At 36.5% G+C, this 25,674-nt stretch overlaps 2 protein-coding genes across 16 annotated transcripts in view; both read left to right on the forward strand.

Moving 5' to 3' along the window:
• Positions 1 to 20,630, forward strand: part of Ptgr2 (prostaglandin reductase 2) — a 42,115-nt gene extending 21,485 nt beyond the window's left edge. For 2 of the 4 annotated variants that reach the window (XM_078050533.1, XM_078050536.1), the window contains 7 exons: positions 7,439 to 7,630; positions 13,205 to 13,375; positions 14,226 to 14,435; positions 15,235 to 15,356; positions 16,706 to 16,793; positions 17,486 to 17,525; positions 18,062 to 19,220. In XM_078050533.1, coding sequence (XP_077906659.1) covers positions 7,439 to 7,630; positions 13,205 to 13,375; positions 14,226 to 14,435; positions 15,235 to 15,356; positions 16,706 to 16,793; positions 17,486 to 17,525; positions 18,062 to 18,141 — 903 coding nt within the window. In that variant the 3' untranslated portion in view covers positions 18,142 to 19,220. Of the gene's footprint in view, positions 1 to 7,438; positions 7,631 to 13,204; positions 13,376 to 14,225; positions 14,436 to 15,234; positions 15,357 to 16,705; positions 16,794 to 17,485; positions 17,526 to 18,061 lie in introns of all 4 variants that reach the window. The other 2 variants (XM_005321216.5, XM_078050537.1) reach the window with 2 other exon arrangements.
• Positions 20,631 to 20,774: 144 nt separating this feature from the next.
• Positions 20,775 to 25,674, forward strand: part of Znf410 (zinc finger protein 410) — a 37,433-nt gene continuing 32,533 nt past the window's right edge. For 8 of the 12 annotated variants that reach the window (XR_002483522.3, XM_078050516.1, XM_078050514.1 and 5 more), the window contains exons 1-2: positions 20,775 to 21,937; positions 24,954 to 24,989. Coding sequence is in view for 7 of the 12 variants with exons in the window: in XM_078050514.1 (XP_077906640.1) it covers positions 24,979 to 24,989 (11 nt within the window). In the remaining 5 variants the exon portion in view is untranslated. Of the gene's footprint in view, positions 21,938 to 23,655; positions 24,990 to 25,674 lie in introns of those variants that run through there. The other 4 variants (XM_078050517.1, XM_078050519.1, XM_078050518.1 and 1 more) reach the window with 2 other exon arrangements.

Genomic DNA, 25,674 nt, shown 5'->3' on the forward strand with positions numbered 1-25,674 from the left:
TAGTAAGGGGACAGATTTACTAAAATAAAGACAAGGATCCAGACTAAAAGTATTCTTTTTTTTTTTTTTAAAGAGAGAGAGAGAGAGAAAATTTTTAATATTTATTTTTTAGTTTTTGGTGGACACAACATCTTTGTATGTGGGTCTGAGGATCGATCCCAGGCCGCATGCATGCCAGGTGAGGGCGCTACTGCTTGAGCCACATCCCCAGCCCCAGACTAAAAGTATTTTAAAATCCAATAAATTAGATAAAAAAGATGTATTTGCCACAGAATATTTTGAGTTGGGACAGACTTCCCATTCAACAGGATTCCCTCTGAGGTTTAGTTTGTTTGTTTCACAGTACTGATAATTGAACCCAGAACCTCATGGGTGCTAGGCAAGCCCTCTACCACTAAGCTACTTCTCTGTCCCATTCCTCTGAGGGTGTTAGAATGAGAGATATTTATGATTTAAGATTATAGGGGGAGAAAAATGATGGAATAGTAGAATTATTATATGAACTAATGCTTTTCATGTCAAACCCCCAATCTCAAAGCAAAAACAAAACCCCCCAAAACTCTTTTTCTTTAAGGGAATTAAATACCTTGTTTATCTACTCATTTCATAGTAGAAGTCAATCTTTCTTGAGAATTTTGTTTCTTGTTCTTCAGATTATGTCAATCAATCAATCATCAGGTCTTTCAGATGCCACCTACTAAGTACTTCTTAATTCAGTATATTTTTCAGTGACTCCAAGAATATCTACCTAGTCTAAATCACTGTTTCTTTCCTAATGGAAATGCCCCTTTAAGCCATTTTCCATAGTGTGACCACAGTGCCGTTTTTATAACAGAAACTAATTGTGCACCTTGCTTAAAATCATTTGATGGCTTCCCATTAGTTTTGAGATTGAGACTAACACTTTGACATGGTCAAATATGCTGTGTTCTCTGGTCCCTGTTTTCCTGTCTACCCTAACTGTGCCCTACCTTACTTCTTACCTTTGCCTCACTGGACCTCTTCCTTTGATAACACATCAGTGCACATTTATCTTAAACCTTATATGAATTAGGCTTTTTATTTTCTGTATTTTATGATCCTTTGACTTCTTAGGGGATTTGCTAATCCTGGAGAGATTTTTTCGTCCACAGCGTTAGCCGATTTTTAGAGGGAAGAAACAACTTGCCTTTGAATACGCCTTTCATATGCCAACCATGTTATTCAAAGCCCATATCCTTAACTATCTTCCCTAATTCTCACCTACCAAGCTAACATTTCTCTTGCCTTAAATCACTAATGCACAATTAGGGACCAGCCCTGCAGCCCAGAACCAGCTGAGATTATTAAGGCTATCCAATCCTAAATTTATTCAAATTTACCTGCCTTGTCATCTGTTCCTTCCTATGTAAATCACAGTAAAAACTCTGGAATTTGCTCTCCCCTTGCTCCTCCTACCTCCAGACCAGTTTTCCCCATATAGACCTGCATGGCATGGCATGGCATATCTTGTCTTTTTGGTATCTGTGAATTATAAATCCTTTTTTCAAGGCATCTGTCTCCATGTTCATTATCTGACTCCACAACCAATACTTGATAAAAATAGAGTTCTGGGTACATATTAAAACATGCCTTCATGGGCTGGGGGTATGGCTCAAGTGGTAGCGAGCTCACCTGGCATGCATGCGACCCGGGTTCGATCCTCAGCACCACATACCAACAAAGATGTTGTGTCCACCGATAACTAAAAAATAAATATTAAAAATTCTCTCTCTCTCTCTCTCTCTCTCTCTCTCTCTCTCTCTCTCTCTCTCTCTCTCTCCTCTCTCACTCTCTCTTAAAAAAAAAAAAAAAACATGCCTTCACGGCTGGGGCAGTAGCTCAGTGATAGAGTACTTGCCTGGCACATGTGAGGCAATGGGTTCAATTCTCAGCACCACATAATAATAAATAAAATAAAATAAAGGTATTGTGTCCATCTACAACTTAAAAAAATGCCTTCATACATGCTAGCCTTGCACCCAGAATCCTTTTACCCTTTTCCCTTTACCTGGATAAACCCTGTTATTTTCTAGATACCTGTTTTAAGGGGACTTTATTTGTTGTAAATCACCTTAAACCCTCAGTTTGGTTTATCCTCTATTTTATATTGTGTGGTTATTAGATGTCTGTCTTCTCTAATAAAAAGTAAGCTTATGAAAACAAAGGCCTTGTTTATCATAGTATCTCAGTGACTACCATGGTGCTTATTAAGTATTAATTGCAGAAAAGAAGGAAGAAAATCACTTTGAAATCTTTCACTAGATACAGTTAGAGCATTAGTCCTTAAAAGAACTTTAAAAGGAAAAAAGGAACCTAATGAACATTAAGTCATGGAGATTTTAGGTGATTTCCTAGTTTACAATTAACTTATTAGCTTTGTTTTATTTTATTTATTTTTGTGGTACTGGGGATTAAACCTAGGAATGTTCTACCTCACAGCTATATCCCTAGCCCTTTTTATTTTGAGACAGAGTCTTGCTAAATTGCCCTTGAACTTGGTATTCTTCTGCCTCAGCTTCTCAAGTAGCTGGGATTACAGGTTTATACTGGTATTTATGTTTTAAAGAGACACAATCTTGATATGTTACCAGAGCTGGCCCGAATTCCTGGATGCAAGGAATTCTGCTTCATCCTAGGTTATAGATTTGTGCCTCTGCACCTGGCTCAAATTTATGGTTAATTTTAATCACCTTGTGTATACAGTATTTTACATGAAGACATACACAAACACACACAATTTTGTTTTCATATTCCTTTTTTATTCCCTCCTCAAAACTGAAGATCACACACAGGGCCTTATGCATGCTAGGCAAGTGTCTTGTCACTGAGCCATATCACAAGCCCTAATCTCTCTTTCTCCACCGCTCTTTTCAAGGCAGACTTTCCCTATGTTGAGCAGGCTGGCTAGAAATTTTGGACTCCAGACCTCCTCCCACCTCAGCCTCCCAAGTACCTGGAACTATAGTCATGTAGTAGCACACTTGGCTTTGCTTTTATATGTTTAAGTGACTGTATATGCACATCTCCATATTAAAAACTAGATCAGATGTGGTTATTTTGTTGGCTGCATGATGTTCTATTGTATTGACTTGTTTTTTACTTATAAGTAATTACTTGTGTGATATTGTGATTTATATTGAGATACTTGATCTTCCTCTCAGTTTACTAGTACATGACTCCTAAAACCCTTGGAATTTCCAAAGCAATGTGTCTTTTTGTATGTTAATACATATTTTGATGCCTGGGGCAGCTCCTGGATAGTCTTAGGGTTGGGGCTAGTTGCCAGAAGAACCAACCATATGATTAGCGGGTTTTTTTTTTTTTAATATATTTTTTTAGTTGCAGGTGGACCTAATATATTTATTTATTTATTTTTATGTGGTGCTAAGGATAATACCCAGTGCCTCATGCATATGAGGCAGGTGTTCTACCACTGAGCTACAACCCCAGACCCATGATTAGAGGTTTGAAACTTTTATTTCCACCTCCCAACCTCCTTGAAGAGGACTGCCCAGAGCTGAATATTAAGTTGATCATCATTGGCTAATGATTTAATCAGTCATGCTTATACAGTGAAATGTGCATAAAAACCCAAAAGGCCTAGGTTTAGGGAGCTTCCACATAGCTGAACATGTGGAATTCTTGGATGGTAGCACATTCAGAGAGGGCATGGAAGTGCTATATTCCACTTCCCATATGCCTTGGCTCATGTATCTCTTTCATTTAGCTGTTCTGTATAATAACCTTTATAATAAACAGGTAAATGCAAATGAAGTTTTTCTATGAATTCTGTGAACCAGTTTAGAAAATTAATCAAACCCAAGGAGAAAGTTGTTGGAACCCTGACTTAACAGCTGGTTAATCAGAGGCCTAGACCACAATCTAAGGCCTGAGATTGGTATCTGAAGTGTGGAGCAGTTTTGTGGGACTGAGCCCTTAAATTATGGGACTTGACACTGTTTCCAGCTAGATAATATCAGATTTAAATTGAATTAAGACACCTAGCTGATGCCCCTGTAGACTGCTTAGTTATTAGGTGGGGAAATTGTATGGTATTAGATGTTGCTTACAGTAGTAATGAAACTGGAGTTAGAGATGACACCAGATTCTCTGTCTCTGTTGCTGCAATTGCAGGTGGGGTCACAGTCCTCTGTGGCAGAGGCACAGTTATTCACAGCAGCAGGTGCCCACCAGTGTCAGTGGCTGGTCTCAGCAGACAGGGCTGGAGTTTTCAGCATCATTAATGGGATCTGGCTGGGTTACAGCTCTCCATAGCAGGCTGCGCCAGCTTAGTATTGCAGACCCCAGACCCTAGCGACCTGCCAGCAGCTTCTTTCCAGGTTCTTGTGAATTTGAAGAATGAAATCTATGGACAACAGAGAATGAGAGTGAAAGAGTAGAATTTATTTAGTCACATGAGAAGAAAAGAAAAAGCTCTTGCCAGGTGAGAGGGGAACCCAGACCATAGCAGGTTGCCACCGAAGTGTACTAGTCTAGGGGCTTATATAGCTACTAGGTAGAGACGTTGATCACTATCTGTGATAACCAGGTATTAGAAAAATGCCCATGACCTTCTGATTGTGTCCTTTTAGTCCCTGAATGTGTAGCTTTCACTCAGGTCCATCCTACTCCCCTTTTCCTACACTAGTGGATAAAGGAGTTGGCTGAAATGTTTGGAATGTTTCTACAGAATGTTTCTAATTTCACGGAGTGATCTTTAGAGAATCCTTTATGGGGCCCAGTGCTAATGTCTTAATCTCCTGACCTATCTAGTCAGCAAGTGAGAGTAGGATAAACCCTGTTTTTCCCTCAAATTTTTCTATTAGCTGTGTCAGGCCCTTTGTCTAACCAGTGTCCTATGATTATTGTACCTGTTTTCCAGAAATACATAAGAGGTAGCATGCAAGCAGAAGTATATTTTATTGTATAGAGACTTCTGTGTGAATTCTGTATTTGGTCTTTTCCCCTAATAAACTGAACTATACCACATGGGGCCCCTTATTCAAGCAGCCTTCCATATTTTTCATCTCCTGGCCACACTGTGGGCCTCAACATTATATACTTCAGTTGAGAGACAGAGTGAGCCACAAAGAGGAAAAGTCTTAACTGCTTGCCAGAGGAGTTTTTACCCCCACTGTGACAGAATGTGGTCCCACTGTAACATTTTGTCCCTTGTGGATTAAAAGGCCATCCATATGAGGATGGTGAACATAATGTTGGAAAAGTACCTGGTCTGAAGTTGTTAGAAACAATTGTATACAAATTGTTTCTTTTAGGTTATTTGTGTGGAGGAGGCAGAATTGCTAGGCCAAAAGAAATGAAGAGTTTATGGTCTGTATATGTTATCATGCCCAAGTCATGCCCAAGTCCATCTGCTTGACACTCAAAAGCCAATACACGGGAGCTGAGATTTGGTGGGAAAGAAATCAGGTGTACTCAAAAGCTAGCACCATGAAAGTGGGGGGATCTATCCTGTCCCCACAAAAAAGATCTTAGGGAACTCAAGTACACAAAAGGACTTATGGGGAAAGAGGGAGGAAAAGTGGGATGATGTACATGAATACTGCATGTTGGGTGGGATCTTTATCAACAAGGGTGTGTGTTTGCTCACTGGCCCCCACCCCCACCCCCCACTGCCCTACTTTGGCCAGAACATCAAAATCACCCTTGACAAAACCAAAACCAAAACCAGCCAACCAAACAAATAAAACAACCTTGACTTACTGGGTCTAGTTTCTTCAGATAAACAGCAGGCTTAACCTTACTGCAAATGTACCTGCTTTGTGTTAGTTGATGCACCAAACTAAAGAATAAGGAGGAGAGTTCCATATTCCAATATAATCTGAAGTTAACCAAATGTTTTGGTTTTATAAATCCAAAGAAAAATTATTTAGTAGGCAACATCTTAATCATTTAGGTGTGGATTTTCTTTAGAATTTAGTACAGACAAAGGAAGGGAAGCTAAAGTAACTTTGCCAAGGACACTTCCCAAAAGTGGGGACAATGTTACACATATGTTGCTAGTTTGCTTCCATACAAAGTAAACAGTTTAAAAAAATCATTGGTAACATTTAAGTGTATCTAAAATGCCATAGTCCATTGAAAGAATCAAAACAGTATTTTGTATTACTTTTGCTACCACAATGCATGTACTACTACTTAAATTTCCTTAATTTTTTAAAGTTTTATTGAAATACAATTGACATATCACACTTAAAGTATTAAAAGTGTACACCTCCCAATAATGCTCATTTTCTACATTTGTTATTCAGTTTCATTTGTCAATGATTTTTCGTATCATTTATAGAGTTTCACAATTAACACCACAATCTAATTTTATTTATTTATTATGTGGTGCTGAGGATCAAACCCAGCATCTCACACGTGCTAGGTGAGTGTTCTACTGCTGAGCCACAACCCCCAGCACCCCCACCCCCAGCTTTTTTATTTTGAGACAGGTGTCACTCAGTTGCTGAGGCTGGCCTCAAACTTGGGTATCCTCTGGCCTCAGCCTCCAAGTACCTGAGATTATAGGTATGTGCCATCATGCTTGGCTTGTTTCACATCTTACGCTTAATTTTAAAATCCATTTTGAATTGATTTTTGTATATAGGGTAAGTCTAATTTCATTCTTCTGCATGTGGATTTTTTCATTTTCTCCTATATCATTTATTGAAGTATTATTTTTCCCATTGTGTGTTGTTGGCATTTTTGTCAAAAATCAATTATAGCCAGGCATTCATGGAAGCACATGCCTATAATCCCAGTGACTCAGGAGGCTGAGACAGGAGAATCACAACTTTGAGGCCAGCCTCAGTAACTTAGTGAAATCCTGTCTCAAATTAAAAAATAAAAAGGACTGAGGATATAGCTCAGTGGTAAAGTACCCTTGCATTCAATTCCCAGTACCCCCCTCCCCAAATCAATTGTAAATGCATGGATTTAAAAAAAATATTTGTTCTTTTTAGTTGTATATGACAATAGAATATATTTTGACAGATTATTCATACATAGAATATAACTTCTCATTCTTGTGATTGTACATGAATGTGCAGTTACACTAGTCGTGTATGCATAATGCATGGATTTCTTTCTGGACTCTGTACTCTGTTCCATTTGTCAGTGTACCTGTCTTTTAGATGCAAGTGCCATGCTGTTTTGATTATTATGATCTATTTTTAGAACATACTTAAAAGCCTTTTTAATTACACTCTTATGTGTATTGAAGAAGTGCATTTTTTTCAAAATAAAAAATAACCAAAATGAAGGGAAAATTAATACATATTATTTTTATTTATTTGACTAACACTTTATTAAATATTACTTATCATATACCTTTAGTCATTGGGTAAATTAGTAAACTCTGGCTCAGTATTATTTAACAGAATTATCTTAATTAGTGCCTTCTTTTTTTCAGCGTTGTAGGATGAATGAAGACACTGGTACTGATTATATAGCACCTTGGCAGCTGTCTCAGGTGGTGGATGGTGGAGGTGTTGGAATTATAGAATTAAGCAAGCACGCAAATTTGACTAAAGGTGACTTTGTGACTTCTTTCTATTGGCCCTGGCAAACCAAGGCTATTCTGGATGGAAATAGCCTTGAAAAGGTGATGTATAGAATAAAAATATCTGATCCCCCTCCCTCCCTCCCAATAATGCTCATTTTCTACATTTTTTATTCAGTTTCATTTGTTATCAGGTAAAAAATAAAAGCGTACATTTTTTTTTTTTATTTTAGCTTACTGCCAGTTGTGGAAAGCTTTTATTCCTTTTCCACTGTTGGCTGGGACTGTATGTGACAATTCGTAGATTACCAGAGAATGTTGTAATTTTCCATATTTATTTCTCAAATTATATATATAAAACCTGAGCTCTAAGCATCAAAAATATTTTATATTAAGAATTAAAAGTCCTCTTATAATTATATACTTTGAAGTTTCCTGAGAAATAGCCATCTATGAAACACACTTGCTTTATGATTGATATTCCATTTCACATCAGAAATCTTGATTTCAGTTCACTTTTAGGCTAAAACTTGTGAGATTATCAATATTTGTTTTGACTACAAAAATGTAGCTTCATGTAATTCAGCATAATTTATCCATTATCAAGGAACTTTATGTCTTTATATTTCAGTCTCCTCATGGGCAAAATGAAAGTAATAGTTATCATAAGTGAACGTTATTATAATAATATAAATATTATAAAAGTTTTGTAAGAAGCTTTATAATATTCAAATATTTTTTATTATTACAAATATTTTTTTCTTTTTTATTTTTTCCCATTGACTGGGGATTGAACCTAGGGCCTTGTAGATATTAGACAAGTGTTCTACCACTGATCTACATCCCCAGCCCCACTTTTTTTTTTTTTAACTGCTTTTATTTTTTAAATACATGACAGTGGAATATATCAAAATTATTTTTTTAGTATTTATTTTTAATTCTACACAATATCTTTATTTTGTTTATTTATTTTTATGTGGTGCTGAGGATCGAACCCAGGGTCTCGCATGTGCTTGCCTTGCACTCTACCGAGCCACAACCCCAGCCCCACAATTCTTATTACACATATACACAATTTTTCATATCTCTGTTTGTATATAAAGTATGTTCACACCAATTCATGTCTTCATAGATGTACTTTGGATAATGATGTCCATCACATTCTACCATCATTGCTAATCCCCTGCCCCCTACCCCGCCCTCCCACCCCTCTGCCCTATCGAGAGTTCGTCTATTTCTCCCATACTCCCTCTCCCTACCCCACTATGAGTCAGTCACCTTATATCAGAGAAAACATTTGCCATTTGTTTTTTGGGGATTGGCTAACTTTACATAGCATTATCTTCTCCAACTGCATCCATTTACCTGCAAATGCCATACATGACTTTATTCTCTTTTATTGTTGAGTAATATTCCATTGTGTATATATATGCCACATTTTTAATCCATTCATCAACTGAAGGGCATTTAGGTTGGTTCCACAGTTTAGCTATTGTGAATTGTGCTGCTATAAACACTGATGTGGCTGTGTCCCTGTAGTATGCTGTTTTTAAGTCCTTTGGGTATAGACTGAGGAGAGGGAGAGCTGGGTTAAATGGTGGTTCCATTCCCAGTTTTCCAAGGAATCTCCATACTGCTTTCCATATTGCCCAGCCCCCACTTTTTAAAAATTAAAAATAAATTTGAGACAGTGTCTTAATAAGTTGCCCAGACTAGTCTAGATCCTTCTGCCTCAGCCTCCTGAATAGCTGGCATTTCAGGAGTGGTCACTGCACCTGGCTTGTTATTACAAATTCTTAACCAGTGTGTGAAAGTTTCTAATACTAAAATGGAAACACTTATGTGAAACCCTAACAAATGGAGCTGGAAATCCATGAAGGATAGGCCCTCAAAACAACCATCTTGCTTACCTATCAACTTCCTGTTCTGGTAATGGACTGATGCCACCCTTATTAATCCTTGTAATGAAGAATAATTGTTTCAAAACTACTAATGTCACTTCTTCATTTTACCTTTAAAAATTCTTGCCTTCCTTTGCCTCCCTAGATATGCACATGCATGCACATCCTGGATTGCAATCCCTTGTTATTCCTAAATAAACTGTTTTTGAAATGTGAGTCTATCACCCATTTTGTCCCCATGTGGAAGTCCAAGGAGGTCTTTCCAGAGGTAGAGACCTCTACTTGGACTTTGAGGTTTGTGGATTGTGATGGATATCATTATCCAAAAAAGGTTCTTGACCATATCACAGAAAATAATTTAAGGCCCTATCAGGTATGAGTAGCAGAGTGAAAGATTTATTATAATGGGAGCAAATATATTCTTAAAGCAGAGTGTGGGCAATCTAAAAAGTGAGATGCACTACCAGGAATTGAGGTCAGGCTTTTATTATAGTACCTAATTATGTGCAATATGTATGATCCCAAGGGGCTGGACTTCCTGGGGATTGGGAAATACTGAGTAAGATTGTGTTTTCTCATTAGGGGGTCTGATGTGTAGGCTTCAGCTAAACAGCAGCATCTCAGGTAGTTAGGTGATTTGCCCAGAGCAATCAAATGTTAGCCTCTAGCCACACTAGGTTAATGTTCTCTTGTCTATTGCCTTCCTATTCTCATTTTGCTACATTCCAGAAAACTACAGGGAATTGGAAAGTTACAAAGTAATTTATGAGCTGTTTGGTGCATCCTTATCTTCTGGTCCTTTTCTGTCCCTTATTTTTTTTTGTCCAGCTTATGAGTTGTCTACAAGTTATTTGTTCTGTATGTAATAGGGATATTTTTTCATTAGAGTCTCAGTGTTCTCTGTCCATAAATTTCTATCTCATTTTAGGTTAAATTAAAAGAGGCTAAGATATGAGTGCTACATGAGTGACTTTACACAATTATTTGTAATCTTAATGGTTCTAATACAATAGATCTAACTAGAAATTTCTTAGTAGGAAATAAAAAGGAATATTCAGCCTATCAATATGATTATGTTATAATAAGGATATTTGGCTTTTATCCCCAGTTCCTGACTAAATGATCTCAAAAATCTTGGAATTTGCAGAGCACAGTGGTGCTGCCTATAATTCTAGCTGCTTTGGAAGCTGAGGCAGAATATTCATAAATTCTAGGCTAATTTTAGTAATTTAGTGAGATCCTGTCTCAAAGTTAAAAATAAAAAGAGCTAAGGATGTAGCTCAGTGGTATAGCACCCCTGGATTCAATCTCCAATACCATAACAAAAAAAAAAGGTTTAGCAGACTTGACCCTGAAATTGGCTTTTGGAGTGGGAACAGTTTTATGGTACTAAAACTATAACTTCTGGAATTTGATTCATTTCAGAATTGAAATGAATCAAATGATAGGTTGCATAGCTGGTGAGAACTCTATAGTGTTGGAGAAAAAAAAAAACTATGCTGTCAGTAGGTTTCCATGTGAGGTGTAAAGAAACTCTTTTTCTCAGAGTGTTGTAGTGGAAATTGAGCAGTTGAGGGCAGCTTCCAAATGCCTTGGGAATAGGTATTGGAAACGAAGAAGAGTAATTTAGAAGGGAAAGAAAAATAGTATTTGCTGAACACAAATTTATCTCACAGTGTTTTGATACTGACTATCAGTAAATCACTATTGCATATATGAACTATTTCTGTGTACTATAGACATTCCTATGTATTGCAGGCCTCATCTCTCTCATTCCTGGGGGTTGAACCCAGGGCATTACGCATACTAGGCAGGTACCCTCCCACTGAGCATCCTCAGCCCTTTTTTATTTTTTCTTTTGAGGCAGGGTCTGGCTAAATTGCCCAGGCTGGTCTTGAACTTGTGATCATCCTGCTTCAGCCTCCCAAAGAGCCAGAATTATAGGCATGGTATTGCCCAGCACATTTTATTCATCATAATTGAACTACAAATAAGCTAAGGTTATTAGTGGTTTGTAAATTTTTACCAAAATTATCCATTCCTTAAAAATTATCATAAAGGCTGGGGTTGTAGTGCAGTGGTAGAGCACTTGCCTAGCACATGTGAGGCATTGAGTTTGATCCTCAGCACAACATAAAAATAAATAAATAAATAAACAAGCAAACAAATAAATAAATAAAGGTATCATGTCCATGTATAACTAATATACATATATATTTAAAAATTGTCATAAACCTGCATTGTAGAGAGTCTTTCTGTATATTGTTCCAATTCCCTCTAATTTTATAGATAAGAATATAGACAGAAAAAGAGCAATATAATTATTGGTAGCACCTAGTCAGCATATAAGCATAAAACACCAAAATGAAATAGGCTCAATTTATTTTCTGTAATTAAACTAAAATAAATTGTATCGTATCTTCCTTTTTTAGGTTTTTGGTGCTAGGGATTAAACTCAGGGACTTGCACTTGTGCTCCATCACTAAGATGCACCCCAGTCTCCTTCCTTACATTTTTATGGTACATATTAACCATCAGTAGTGAAAATTATTACAGCCAAGCACCATGGCATATGCCTGTAATCCTAGCACCTGTGTAATTTAGGAAGACCTTGTCTCAAATAAGAAGAACTGAGAGTGTAGCTTGGTGGCAGAATATTCCTGGGTTCAATCCCCAGTACCATACACATACGCACATACACACACACCAAAAAAAAAAAAAAGGAAAGAAAAAATAGTTGGAGTTTGAGGTTTATTTTTGTTGTTGTTGAAGTGGGTGTCTTGCTTTGTTGCTTGGGTTGGCTTTGATTGGTCAAAAAAGGGTTTTTTAAAAAAAATTTTAATAGAGAATTTTAGTTTTTTTCCTAACTCTTTACAAATATATTATAGAATTTTAGCAAGACTGAAGAATAGTTTGAGGCAGGGTCTGGCTAAATTGGGTCTGGCTAAATTCAGAAACCATACTGAAATTATTAGTTTGCTTGGACTGCCACAATAAAATACTATAGGTTGGTGGCTTTAAACAACAGAGATTAATGTTCTATTCTGGAGACTAGAAATCCAAGATCAAGTTTCTGGAAATTTTCATTTCTGGCTTGCAGGTAGATAACTTCTTACTGTGTCCTCTAATGGTCTTTGTCTGGGGTAGGCAGTGGTTGTATTTTTTTTTTTTTTTTTAAGAGAGAGTGAGAGAGGGGAGAGAGAGAGAGAGAGAATTTTTAATATTTATTTTTTAGTTCTCGGCGGACACAACATCTTTGTTGGTATGTGGTGCTGAGGATCGAACCCGGGCCGCACGCATGCCAGGCGAGCGCGCTACCGCTTGAGCCACATCCCTAGCCCTGTATTTCTTACATTTATTCTAGGGGCACAGATCCTATTGGATTAGAGTCCCATTCTTTTTTTTTTTTTTTGAGGGTGGTGTACTGGGGATTGAATTCAGGGGTACTGGACCACTAAGCCACATCCCCAGCCCTATTTTGTATTTTATTTAGAGACAGAGTCTAATGGAGCTTCTGTGTTTCTGCTGAGGTGGGCTTTGAACTCCAGATTCTCCTACAGCAGCCTCCTAAACCTTAGGGATTATAGGTATGGGCCACCACGTCTGGTTTAGAGTCCCAGTTAATCTCATTTAACCTTACATAGCATCTTAAAGGCCTTATCTTTGATACAGTTACATAGGCAGGGGGCACATAATTTATTACATAACAATCTCTACTTTGTCTTAAAACAGGAATTTCTAATATTATGTTAAAATGCTATATACTTTATTTTAGGTAGACCCACAGCTTGTAGATGGACACCTTTCATATTTTCTTGGAGCTATAGGTATGCCTGGCTTGACTTCCTTAATTGGAGTACAGGAAAAAGGTCATGTAACTGCTGGATCTAATCAGACAATGGTTGTCAGTGGAGCAGCAGGTGCCTGTGGATCCTTGGCTGGGCAGGTAAACGTTCTGAGAATTATTTAACTTTTTAAAAAAAGTTGTCATAATCAAACTTCTGGATATATGTATATAATTTAAAATATGAATGTGAACAAATTTAAATGATTATTTCACACATTTTTGGTAGAAATGATGTTATTACCCATTAAACTCTCTTAACAACAATATGATGTATATTGTAGGTTTTTGTCTCAGTCTTTATTAACCAAGAATGGATATGGTAAATGCTAGAGGATTGCTGTCATCCATGCAAGGATAAGAATCATAGAGACCCCCCTGGAATTTCACAAACTAAAGATAAATGAGGGGCTGAGGGTGTAGCTCAGTGGCAGAGCTCATGCTAAAAAATCATATAATAGGCCCTAGGTTCAATCATTGGTACCAAAAAAAAAAAAAAAAAACTGATATTTTAAAAAACCCTCAGGTAAGAAAATGTATATTGAGTTCCAGAAATAAAGTAAATCTTTTGATAGAATTCTGTTAAGTTCATTGTTTTATAGGAAACCATTAAGACAAAATATTTTATTTTAAAGGTGTGATTTTTAGTTCTTCACAGGCCTGAAAAATATTGAATTGTAAGGTAGTGATGTTTTAAGTCTGAGTATTCCATTTATAAAATCAGATTTAAACTATGAATTTTAAACTGAGATTGATTTTATTCAATTTATTTTTTTTTAAAGATGACATTTTCTGCCCTCAGTTCTATTAGTTTCTTTTTGTTAAAAGCAGTGTAATCTAACCTCAATTGTGATGAACTCTCTCACAAACTTAAAATATCTTGTATACTTTCACCTTTTTACAATAAACATGATAATATAAAACCATTTAATTTTCAAAATATTCCTCCTAGATTGGCCATTTGCTGGGCTGTTCCAGAGTGGTGGGAATTTGTGGAACACAAGAGAAATGCCTCATTTTGACCTCAGAACTGGGCTTTGATGCTGCAATTAATTATAAAAAAGGGAATGTGGCAGAACAACTCCGAGAATCATGCCCAGCTGGAGTGGACGTTTACTTTGATAATGTTGGTGGTGACATCAGCGATACAGTGATAAGTCAGGTTGTTTGCCAGTTTATGTTACAAAGTTGAATACTGCATTTTATTTGTTGTGATATTTTTTTATGTGATACTGAGGGGGAAAAAACTTCATAAAATTGTAGGGTTTACTGTAACAAATGTGATGATCCTTATTTAAGTGATATGAGAGTTTGCTGATATCTCCTTTCATATGCTAACAGATTTACTGTGATTCATCTGTTTCAGTTCTTGTCTAGCAGTATTATATTTTCACCTTAATTTTTGTGAAAAATTACAGTTGCATTTGTTAAATGAAATTGTGAAGTTCTGACCTCTAACTTGCCATTGACCAAGTCACAGTCATCCCCCTAACTTTGAGGAAATAGGTTTTCATAAATTGTGGGTATTTACGATTTTCTTTATTAAAAATGTTGTGAAGTATCAACATGAGCTATCAACAATGCATAGTCCATTATTTGCAGCTTAGGTTACATTATTTAAATGCAAAGAAATACAATACTGCTACTAATAAATGTAGTGACAATGACAACTAATATAATTCTTTTGCTGATTAAGAAATTTTGCCAAGATCATTGTAATGTCATGTGTAGCTAATAAAAAATAAAAAAATTTTCATTTGCCTTTATATTCCTTTGGGGTGAATTTGTTGCTAGCTAATTAAAACTTTTAAATACATATAATATGTAAATCTTCAAAGCAAACTAAATTGGCAGTAGAAGATTAAATATAGTGGTCAAGCAGGTTTTCATTTAGGCAAACGTAAAATCAATGAACAGGAAAGGTGTCTAAGGAGGTAACCATCAAAAATTTTTCTGTGCAGATGAATCAGAACAGGCACATCATCCTGTGCGGTCAAATTTCTCAGTACAATAAAGATGTGCCATATCCTCCTCCACTGCCCCCTGCGATAGAGGCAATCCAGAAGGAAAGAAACATCACAAGGTATGTCCTCTGTCTTTGCCTTATTACCAGATTCAGATTCAAGGGGGAATGTATATGAAATAAATTGTTATTCAATATAGTTTTTCCTTAATAAATAAAATTCATATATATATATATATATGTATATTTTTACATAAATGGAGTATAATTTCTCATTCTTCTGGTTGTGCATGATGTAGAATCTCTGGTCATGTAGTTATATATGTACATAGGTAATAATATCAAATACATTCTACTATCCTTCCTATACCCAAACCCCTCCCCTCCCTTCACTCCCTCTACCTAGTCCACCCTTTATTGGGAATTAGCATGTGCATATCAGAGAAAACATTCTGCCTTTGTTTTGGGGGGACTGGCTTATTTCACTTAGCATGATATTCTCCAGTTACATCCATTTACCAGGAAATGCCATAATTTTATTCTTCTTTAAGGCTGAATAATATTCCATTACATATGTATACCACATTTTCTTTATCCATTCATCTGTTGAAGGACACCTATGTTGGTTACATAGTTTAGCTATTAAGTGTTGAGCCACTATAAACATTGATGTGGCTTTATCAACGTAGTAGGCTGATTTTAAGTCCTTTGGGTATAAACTGAGGAGTGGGATAGGTAGGTCAAATGGTGGTTCCATACCAAGTTTTCTGAGGAATCTCCATACTGCTTTCCATAATGATTACACCAATTTCCAATCCCAGCAATGTATGGGTATGCCTTTTTCCCCATATCCTTGCCAACATTTATTGTTACTTGTATTCTTGATAGTTGCCATTCTGACTGGAGTGAGATGAAATCTTAGAGTAGTTTTGATTTTCATTTTTCTAATTGGTAGAGATATTGAACATTTTTTCATATATTTGTCAATTGATTGTATTTCTTCTTCTGTGAAGTGTCTGTTCAGTTTATTAGCCCATTTATTGATTGGGTTATTTGGTTTTTTTTGGAGTTTTTTGAATTCTTTACATATCCTTGAAATTAATGCTCTCTATTTTTAAGCTAGTTTAATATTTAGGTTTTGGTTAATTAGCTCCTTGAAAACTCATACTTACTGGATTTGACTGAGCTGGGTTAAGTCAAGAGAGGATGGGGAAAGGAAGATATCTACAAAGAAAAAAATCACAGAACTGTTGCTAAATGGAGTTGTAGATGCTGGGCAGACATAAACAGTAGAAGTTTAGTATACTTACATTTGTAAATACACCTAAAATTATGTCTGACCAAACTCAGTGTGATTAATTCCAATATTTTAAGGATTAACAGATTTACTAGAGTTCTGGAATGGTTTCATCTTGAACTCTCACTCCTGTCTTGTTCTCTGATCATTATCCTTTTCTTCTCCCCTACAGGGAAAGATTTATGGTGTTAAATTATAAGGATAAATTTGAGCCTGGCATTCTACAACTGAGTCAGTGGTTTAAAGAAGGAAAGCTAAAGGTAGTACTTCTATTTTTTATCATTATAATTCTTCCTGCTACTTGATATACTTTTGTATTACTTAAATTATATTATAGCAAATATTTTTTCCTTTATCTTGCATACCAAAAGCTGGGATTATGGCATGCACCACTGCACCTAACCTCAACCATGTTTGTTTCATTATAAAAAATTCCTACAAAAGAAATGTATACTAAATATTTTTACCTTGCTGATGATTGTAAACTCCTAACTGAAGAAACCCTCTTATTATTAACTTTATATAAAATTTACTGTTTCACTTTCTGTGGATTATATTACAAAATCAATAGTTTTCCCAAAATATAAATTAGTAATATTCAAAATATTTATGGAATTCTACCATGTATTGGAGACTCCTTTCCAAGAAAGTCATATAAGCACATCCCAGTGTCCTCACCTACTCTCCATGGATACTCTGATGTCTTTCTTAGTTGTTGGCTGAAAATCAGAAATTTTTAATTTGGGATTCAGAGATCCTGACCTTGTTCTCTTAATGTTCTTGAAATCCTCAAATAATTTATCTCAGCTACTTAGGAGGCTGAGGCAGGAGAACTGCAATCAAGGCCAGCCTCAGCAACTTAGCAAGACCATCTCAAAATAAAAAGGGCTTATCTCCATTATTACAAAATAATTTTTTTAAAGAATACTAAAACTACTATTTTAATTTACAGATCAAGGAGACTATGATAAATGGATTGGAAAACATGGGAGGTAAGAAGAATGTATTTACTTATTATATACATGTGCTCAGCAAAAATATTCTTTTTTCTTTTAATGCTACTTCTCAGGTGTCTCCTCCCCCTTTTCTTTTTTTCTTAATTTTTAGTTTTGCTAGGCTGAATCAATATTAACTGTGTTTTGGTTGTTTGTTTTCCTTCTCTTTCTTTTTTTTGACAAAGCTAGGGATCAGGGTCTTATGCCTGCTAGGCAAGTCCTATATCATTGACCAGATTTTTTTTTCTTTCTTTTTTACCGTATTGAGAATTGAACCCAGAGGCACTCTTATCACAGAGCCACATCCCCAGCTATTTTCATTTTTTTCTGTTGGGACAAGGTCTCACTAAGTTACCCAGGCTAGCCTCAAACTTGAGATCCTCCTGCTTTGGTCTCCAGAGTAGCTGGGATTATAGGCATATACCACTTTGCCTGTTTTTTTTTTTTTTCTTTTAATATTGGGGATTGAACTCAAGGGTACTTTCCCACAGAGCTATATCACCAACCCTTTTTATTTTTTATTTTGAGACAAGGTCTCACTAAATTGATGAGGATCTCACTAAGATGCTACGGCTGGCCTCTAACTTGTCATCTTACTGCATCAGCCTCCTGAGTCACTGGGATCACAGGTGTGCACCACCATACCTGTTGTTTTTTCTTTATTTATTTAAAATATTTCTTTTAGTTGTCAATGGACCTTTATTTATTTATATGTGGTACTGAGAATCAAATCCAGTGCCTCACACATAAGCACTCTACTACTGAGCCACAACCTCAGCCCCTCCTTTTTTAATCATTTATTTCTTCCCTGAAAAACCATACTTTAGGTTTTCATAAGTATTGTAATCAAGATCTATGTGAGTTCAATTTAGTGGTATTTAAGAGGTATTGTTATCACATCTCAAATAGTTTATAAAAAAATGTAAGGATTGTGAAAATTACTTAGGCTTTAGGTTACTTTTTCAGATTAGCTGCTTCTGGGGCAGTTTATATTAAGCAAATTGTCAATATTTAACTTTTGCCCACTATACATAGATTTAAGATATTCTCATTTAGGGCTGAGGCTACAGCTCAGTGGTAGAGCACCTGCCTTGCACGTGCGAGGCACTGGGTTTGATCCTCAGCACCACATAAAAATACATAAACAACAACAACGACAAATTAAAAAAAAAAAAAGATTCTGATTTGTTCATTTAACTGAAGGAAAACTGATGTTTTCCTTTTTCAGAAAAATTTTTTAACACATTTTGTTAATATATACTAAACATAAAACCCACTCATTTGGCATAAGAAATGTGTACTGTATTTATTTATTTAATAAAACTTTTTGATTACAATTCTAAACTTTTTGACAGTTATTTAAAAATTGTTTTTGCCTTTAATTAATTCCCATATTTATTTTCCACCAATCTTTAGACTCTGTATACATTAAACATTGATGTAAACTCAGTTTAGGTATAATAACAGTTAGTTGGGTTAGTTTTTCTTTAACTTCTACCTGACCGTTCTTTTCATGACAGTTTCCTTCTGTGCTTAATATTACAATCCTGGAAGAAGTTATTCAAACTAATTTTATATTTCTGACCTCTTGATAAATAAGTTTCATGGTAACATTTATCTTTTCAGATAATCTATTTTTTTTTCTTTCCAGCTGCATTCCAGTCCATGATGACAGGGGGTAATATCGGAAAACAGATAGTTTGTATTTCAAAAGATATTTCTCTATAATTGTCATCTTCAAGAAAAATCACACATATTTCTTTCCACCTTACACAAAGATTTTTAAGATAAATTTTTTTAAAAAAAAAGTACAGGGGGCTGGGGTTGTAGTTCTGTGGTGGAGCACTTGCCTCACATGTGTGAAGCACTGGGTTCAATCCTGATCACCACATAAAAATAAAATAAAGGTATTGTAAAAAAAAAAGTACAGATAGCTCTTGATTTGAATGTGATCAGAAGAATATTTTCTTATGTAACTTAACTCTTTTCTATATCTTAATATCATGTGTGCACTCTACATCTAACATTACCTAAAACAATACTGAAATTAAAATGATCCATTTTTCTTTTGTTAAAACATGTATGACATGATTGTATCAGACATTCTGAAGCTACTGGAGATTTGATGCAACTGATAATGCATCAAATTTATAAATTTTTAAAAATTAATAATGTCTATTAATTTAAAATAGAATAAATATTCTATTTGATATGAGAGGCATGTAGTAAACATTTGTTGGACTGGAAAAAAAAAAAAAAACTTCACGTGATTCTTAAACTGAAACTTGGAATAAGAACAGAATTGGAATGGCCTTTCCATATGATAGGTGGAAACAGGACTTAATGGTATGATATGTATGTAAGGACTGCAGGGTAGGGTTGGTTGGGTGTGATTCAGAGCTTGTGGAACAGTTTTTGCAAAAGGAAAACAGAGGTTTGGGGTTGGGAGTGATATGAGAAAATAAATGACTGAAGTCAGTCGGTTTGAGAGACCCACAAGATTTAATCCAAAGGATTATCTATTAATGTTTTGCCAAATAATTGACTAGACTTCCTAAAAACCCAATTTATTTTATTTTTTTTTTTTAGAGAGAGAATTTTAAAGTTTATTATTATTATTATTATTTTCAGCGAACACAACATCTTTGTTTGTATGTGGTGCTGAGGATCGAACCCGGGCCGCACGCATGCCAAGGCAGTGCGCTACCACTTGAGCCACATCCCCAGCCCTAAAAACTCAATTTATATATTGATAAAAGCATATGTTAATCTTAGTTTAGTGTGCACATATTGTCAAATAGTTGTCAAGATTAGAGAGCAAGTAGATATAAACTTACTGGGAATTTCAGATAACTAAACAAGGAGGTTTGGGGGTGTAACTGGGTAGCACAACTCTGCTTGACCTTGAGGTCAGTTCCCACCACAAGGACACCTAAAAAACCCAAAATCAAAACAAAGATGGCTTCAGAAAACAACAGGACTGACTGGGAAAATTAACCAATGGTTGTAATCATGAATGTTCAAAACCTACTGATGTACCTCTAAGTAAGTTTGATTTATTAATTGTATCCAACGCTTTGAAACAATAAAATTGAAGATGTTTTTCTGTGTGGTTTAAGGTAACCTGTTTTACACACTGCCAGTGTGTACACACACACACATTTAACTGGGAATTGAACCCTGGGTGCTTTACCATTGAGCTACATCCCCAGCCCTTTTTATTTTGTCTTGAGATGAGGTCTAAATTGCAGAGGCAGCTCTCCAACTTGGGTTCCACCTGCCTAAGCTTTATTGGGTAGCTGGGCTGCTGCCAATGTATTTTTGAACGTGAAATTAGTAAAAGTAGATTCAAATTGTGTTGGTAATCACTCACTCCAGTGAACTTCAGTAGCCTTCTCTTCTTTTATATATTTTTCCTCTACCATTTTCTTTTCTGAGGGGTTTTATCTCTTCTCTGTATGCTGAAAGCTCCCAAATCTACACTTCTTTTCCTGACTTCTTACTTGAGCTTTGGATCTTTACCTTCAAGTAAATATCCCGTTGGTACTTCAAACTCTGCTTATCCAAAAAGAGGAATTATATTTCCTTGGAACATTGTGTGCCTAAAGATATCATTCACCCACTTATATGTGCCTGGTTTATCTTTTACCTTGAAATGCCTTTTTAAAGAGAACTCCTTTATTTCCACAGTCACTATTTTAGTTGTTTTTTATTCTTCCGCAAGGCAGTGAATATTCAAAAAATTAGTAATCTTAAGAAGTCAAATCAAAGTTCTAATAAAGTGGTGACATCCAATCAGGACACCCAAGAGCGCTTTACATACTAAAAATATTTGGAACCCAGCCTCTAGGGAAATTAACAATTTCTAAAAAAATTCTACAGGAGACTCAATTCATACCCCGTCCCATATGCACAGCAGAACTTCATTCTACAAGTTCCCTTCTCGGGTGGTGAAGATTCAAGGTCCTCTTCACTGAGAGCTTTGGCAAATGCTTAAGGAGCAATCTTCTCGTTTCCCTCTATTGTAGATCCTTAGCTGGCGGGGGGAAGAACTCCTCCATAGCTGCGGGTTGGCAGTGACGTCATGGCTAGAATACACTGACCTGGTTTTAGGGCTTCGCGGATCTAGGAGCCCTGAAGGCCAGAGAGAATGGGAAACCGGGGGCTGGGCTTTCGCCGCTGGAAGCTTAGCCCTGTGCTGGGTGCCGGGTCAGCCTCATCTGCTGCCCTCGGAAGGGTGGCAGCAGCGCGGCTCCTAGCCAAACGGGTGGGCGTGTGTGCGCCGGGGGCGGGGAGCGGCCAAACTTCCTGTCCCGCGCTCGAGCTGCTTCCGGCGGGAGCCGGAAGATACTCAGTGTGGACGGAATTCAGGACCGATTGACTGCCGGCAACCTGTCCGGGACGGAAAGGTAAGCTTCGGCTTGGGACTGGCGGCACTCGCTTGGCTCGGTAGTCCCCGACGAGAGGGAGCCCTTACAGGCTCCTAGAGGCCTGGGGCCGAGTTCGCCCCTGGAGCGGACAGGGAAACTCTCCTCTCTGGACACCCCTCCCGGATCTGGCGATCCTAGAAGTGGACGGTCGGAAGCCCTGCGGCCTCGGCCCTTCCCCTCGCGGTTTGGGGGGTGATGTTTTGGGTTCTTTGCTTCCGTTTAGAGACAGGGGCATGGGAACAAGACAGTCCCGAGAAAACCGGAGTCAGCGAGTTCTTGGAGCGGGGGCTCCCGGACTGCACCCGCACCCGGGGCCTGCCCGCGGACCTTGGGGCCTTAGATTTAGGCCTTTGTGATGGGGGAAAGGTGTGCCAAGGGGATTCTACCCCGAATGTTTCTGTCCAGAGCTACCCTCTCCTTTCCTACGTCCACTTACTTTCTGTGTCTGATTAGGGTCGCCTGTGGACAGGAGGGGCTGGGCCTCCGGTTTCTCTTTCGTATGACAGTTCAGGCGGGCACGTAGGCTGGCTGTTGACTTACAGCGGTGTGCGTTTTGCCGGTTCAACTTATCCTCTGACATTTCTCAAGAGAATCTCAATAGTTTATTAAAGTTTATTCAACTTGCTCGTGAGGCTCTGAAAAGGACTTAGTTACCATTTGGAAGCTAAATATTATTAACTTGGGGATTAAGAATTCGTATATATGCCTCACTTTGCAACAGGGTCAACACAGCATATTTGCAAAGAGAATAAAAGAAATACTTTAAAATAAAGACAGCTTTTTTGGTGTTGTTTAGGCTGTGAGAAATTCCTCTTTGCATTATCTTAGTGTGAGGTAGAATAAAAGGCAACTAAACTTGCTGTCTGTCAGATTTGAGTTCTAGTTTAAGCTTTGCATTCAAGTAGATGTCAAATTTTGGGGTGGGGGTGGGGGTGAATTACTCGTCTCTAGTTTTGGCGGGGGTGGGGAGGTTATCTCTAAATGGAGAGATTTACCGTTAGAGTTTGACCATTATTTTGAGGCATACGACTGAGTAAGGGGGTTGACATAAGCATTTTTGTGTTTTGGAAGGATAACTGGATTGGTTGCATAAACATGGGTTGGAAAGGGGAATTTTAAAGGCCAGGTGACCAGGTAGAAGCCTATTTAATAGTGTAGTTGAAAGAGACTAGAGACCTAAATAAGGTATTGCAGTAGGAATAAATTTGGGGGACTCAGAATTACTGGGATTATTTAAATATAGAGAATGTGAGATTATTATTAAAGATCTAGAATTTGCAGCTGAGTGGGAAGAAAATTGGGCAATAATTGAAATAGATAATAACAGGAAGAACAAGTTTAGGGGAGATGATAATCTGGATTTTGTACATTGTTAGGTTTGAGATGCTGTTGGAATTATATATAGAAATACCCAGCAAGCAGTTAGAAATGAAGATTTGGAGTTCAAAAGAAAGGTCATTCATTCATATACAAATATTTATTCAGTGCTTACTATCTGCTTATAGGAATGCTTGTATGGAATCCTTTTAAACTCATAGTAAAGACAATTTGAAAATGGGAAGTGACTTCAGGGTATCTTGATCAAAATGTAAATTTGTGGTATGGTTATACAACTGTGAATATACTGAAGACAAAGACAGTCTAATAGTACTCTTTAAAATGGGTGAGTTGTGTATTCTGTGAACTCTCAGTGAAACTTATTTTCTTAAAAGATTTGCATTACAGTTTTTGAAATTTGTTAAATGGGTATTGGAATTGGGAATAGAAACAAATGTAATTGCATATTTGTCACTATACTACCAGCTAATATACTTGGTAAGTTCTGTGTTAAAGAAGAGGTTAACTTAGTACACCTGATAAGGTACTCTTGTAGTGATTATTTTGAATCCAGCTTACCTATTCTAGTGCCTTCTTTTCTCTATTTTATCATACAGTACACATACAAACTATAAACTTGGCCATCAAAATTGTGGGGTAGTACTCAGTTATGATATGGATATCCAGTTGTTTCAGGAAATGTTTTTGTTAATTTTTAAGTTTTATTATTAGATTAAAAACACTAAAAAATATCATTGTTAACATATAAAAGTTAGTAAATAGTTGTATGGTTTCTTGGAGATTTTACAATCATGGAATCTCAAAGTTGGAGGAACTTTAAGGATAACCTAAACAAATATCTGGTAATTTCTTGGCTTGTTGAGAGTGAGCTGGAATTTCGGTAAAGGAGTTCTTTGGCCTTACAAATTAGAGAGATATAATCACTATTCATTCAACTATTTATGCCAACCTGCTCTGTGGGTAGGAGTCCTGGCTTTGCAGCTTAATAACTTGGGCAAGTGATTTATTGAGCCTTAATTCCTTTCTTTCTAAAAAGATGAATGGATAAATTATTATGTTGTTGTAATGCTTGAGTGAGAAAAATGTGGATAGAAAAGTCAGGGATTTATAATACTTCAGGTGAAAAACTTAAAAGGATTGTTTTTAGTATATCTTGTAAATTGTTATTTCTTTACAATGAAAAATGAGAATCTCAGACAGCTGGAAAGAGGGAGAAGAAACCAACAAACAATAAATATTTATTCCATTACTTCTAAATGCCCTTTTTGTAAAGTCTGTCTTATTGTAACTATCTAGCCAACCCTGGTATTAAAAGAAAACTTCATCCTAGGTACATTTTATATGTATGATTACACAGTGTTCCCAATTTTGGCAACAAATAAAGGACTCACATGACAGATTCCTAGGGGAAAAATTAAGCTGTAAGAAAGTAAGAATTTTGGGCTGGGGGAGTAACTCAGTGGTTGATTGTGTGCGTAGTATACACAAGGCCTTGGGATTTAATCCCTAGCCCAAAAATGAAAGAAAAGTTGGGGGTGGGGGGAAAAAAAGAAAGAAAGAATTTAAATTACAGGGAGAAAACAGCTGCATCAGGGTCCCAAGAACACTACATCTGGGAAACACTATTCAAATTTTGTCATTTTTTTTCCCTATGCAGTACTGTAGATTGATCCCAGGGCTTCATGAATGCTAGGTAAGTGCTCTACTTCTGAGCTTCACCTCCACTTTTGACTATTTTTTAATGTATTTTAAAAAATTATCAATACAATATAGTTACATTTTAGAAAACTTGGAAAATCAAGAAAAGAAAAATAAGTCACACCAACCTACCATACAATATTAACTACTATCATAGCTGTGTGAATTTCCTTTGACTTTGTTCTGTGCCTATCATAACTAGTTTTAAAAATGCAAATATAATCATTTTATTTTTATAGTTTATTTTTTAAAAATATTTTTTAGTTGTTGATGGATCTTTATTTATTATTTTATATATGGTGCTGAGAATTGAACCCAGTGCCTCACACATGCTAGGCCAGCGCTCTACCACTGAGCCACACCTCAGCCCTATTTTTATAATTTAATGTAATAATTTTTCTTTGTTGCTGCAGTGTCTTCATAACCTTATTTTGAAGTGATGGTGCCATACTTAATCAACAATTCCTTAATTGTTGGATATATATGTGTGTTTACATGTTGCTTCCAGTTTGTCACATATTTGTGAACATCTTTGAGTTTTTTCCTCTTTTTTCCCCCTGTACTGGAGATTGAACCTGGGAATGCATCACTACTAAACTATACTCCCGGCTCTAGCTTTTTCTGTAGTTAAGTTCTTTCCTTAGAATTGATTTTAGAAGTAGAAACATAAAACATCATTT

The sequence above is a fragment of the Ictidomys tridecemlineatus genome, chromosome 5, assembly GCF_052094955.1.
Source record: "Ictidomys tridecemlineatus isolate mIctTri1 chromosome 5, mIctTri1.hap1, whole genome shotgun sequence".
Lineage (NCBI taxonomy): Eukaryota > Metazoa > Chordata > Mammalia > Rodentia > Sciuridae > Ictidomys > Ictidomys tridecemlineatus.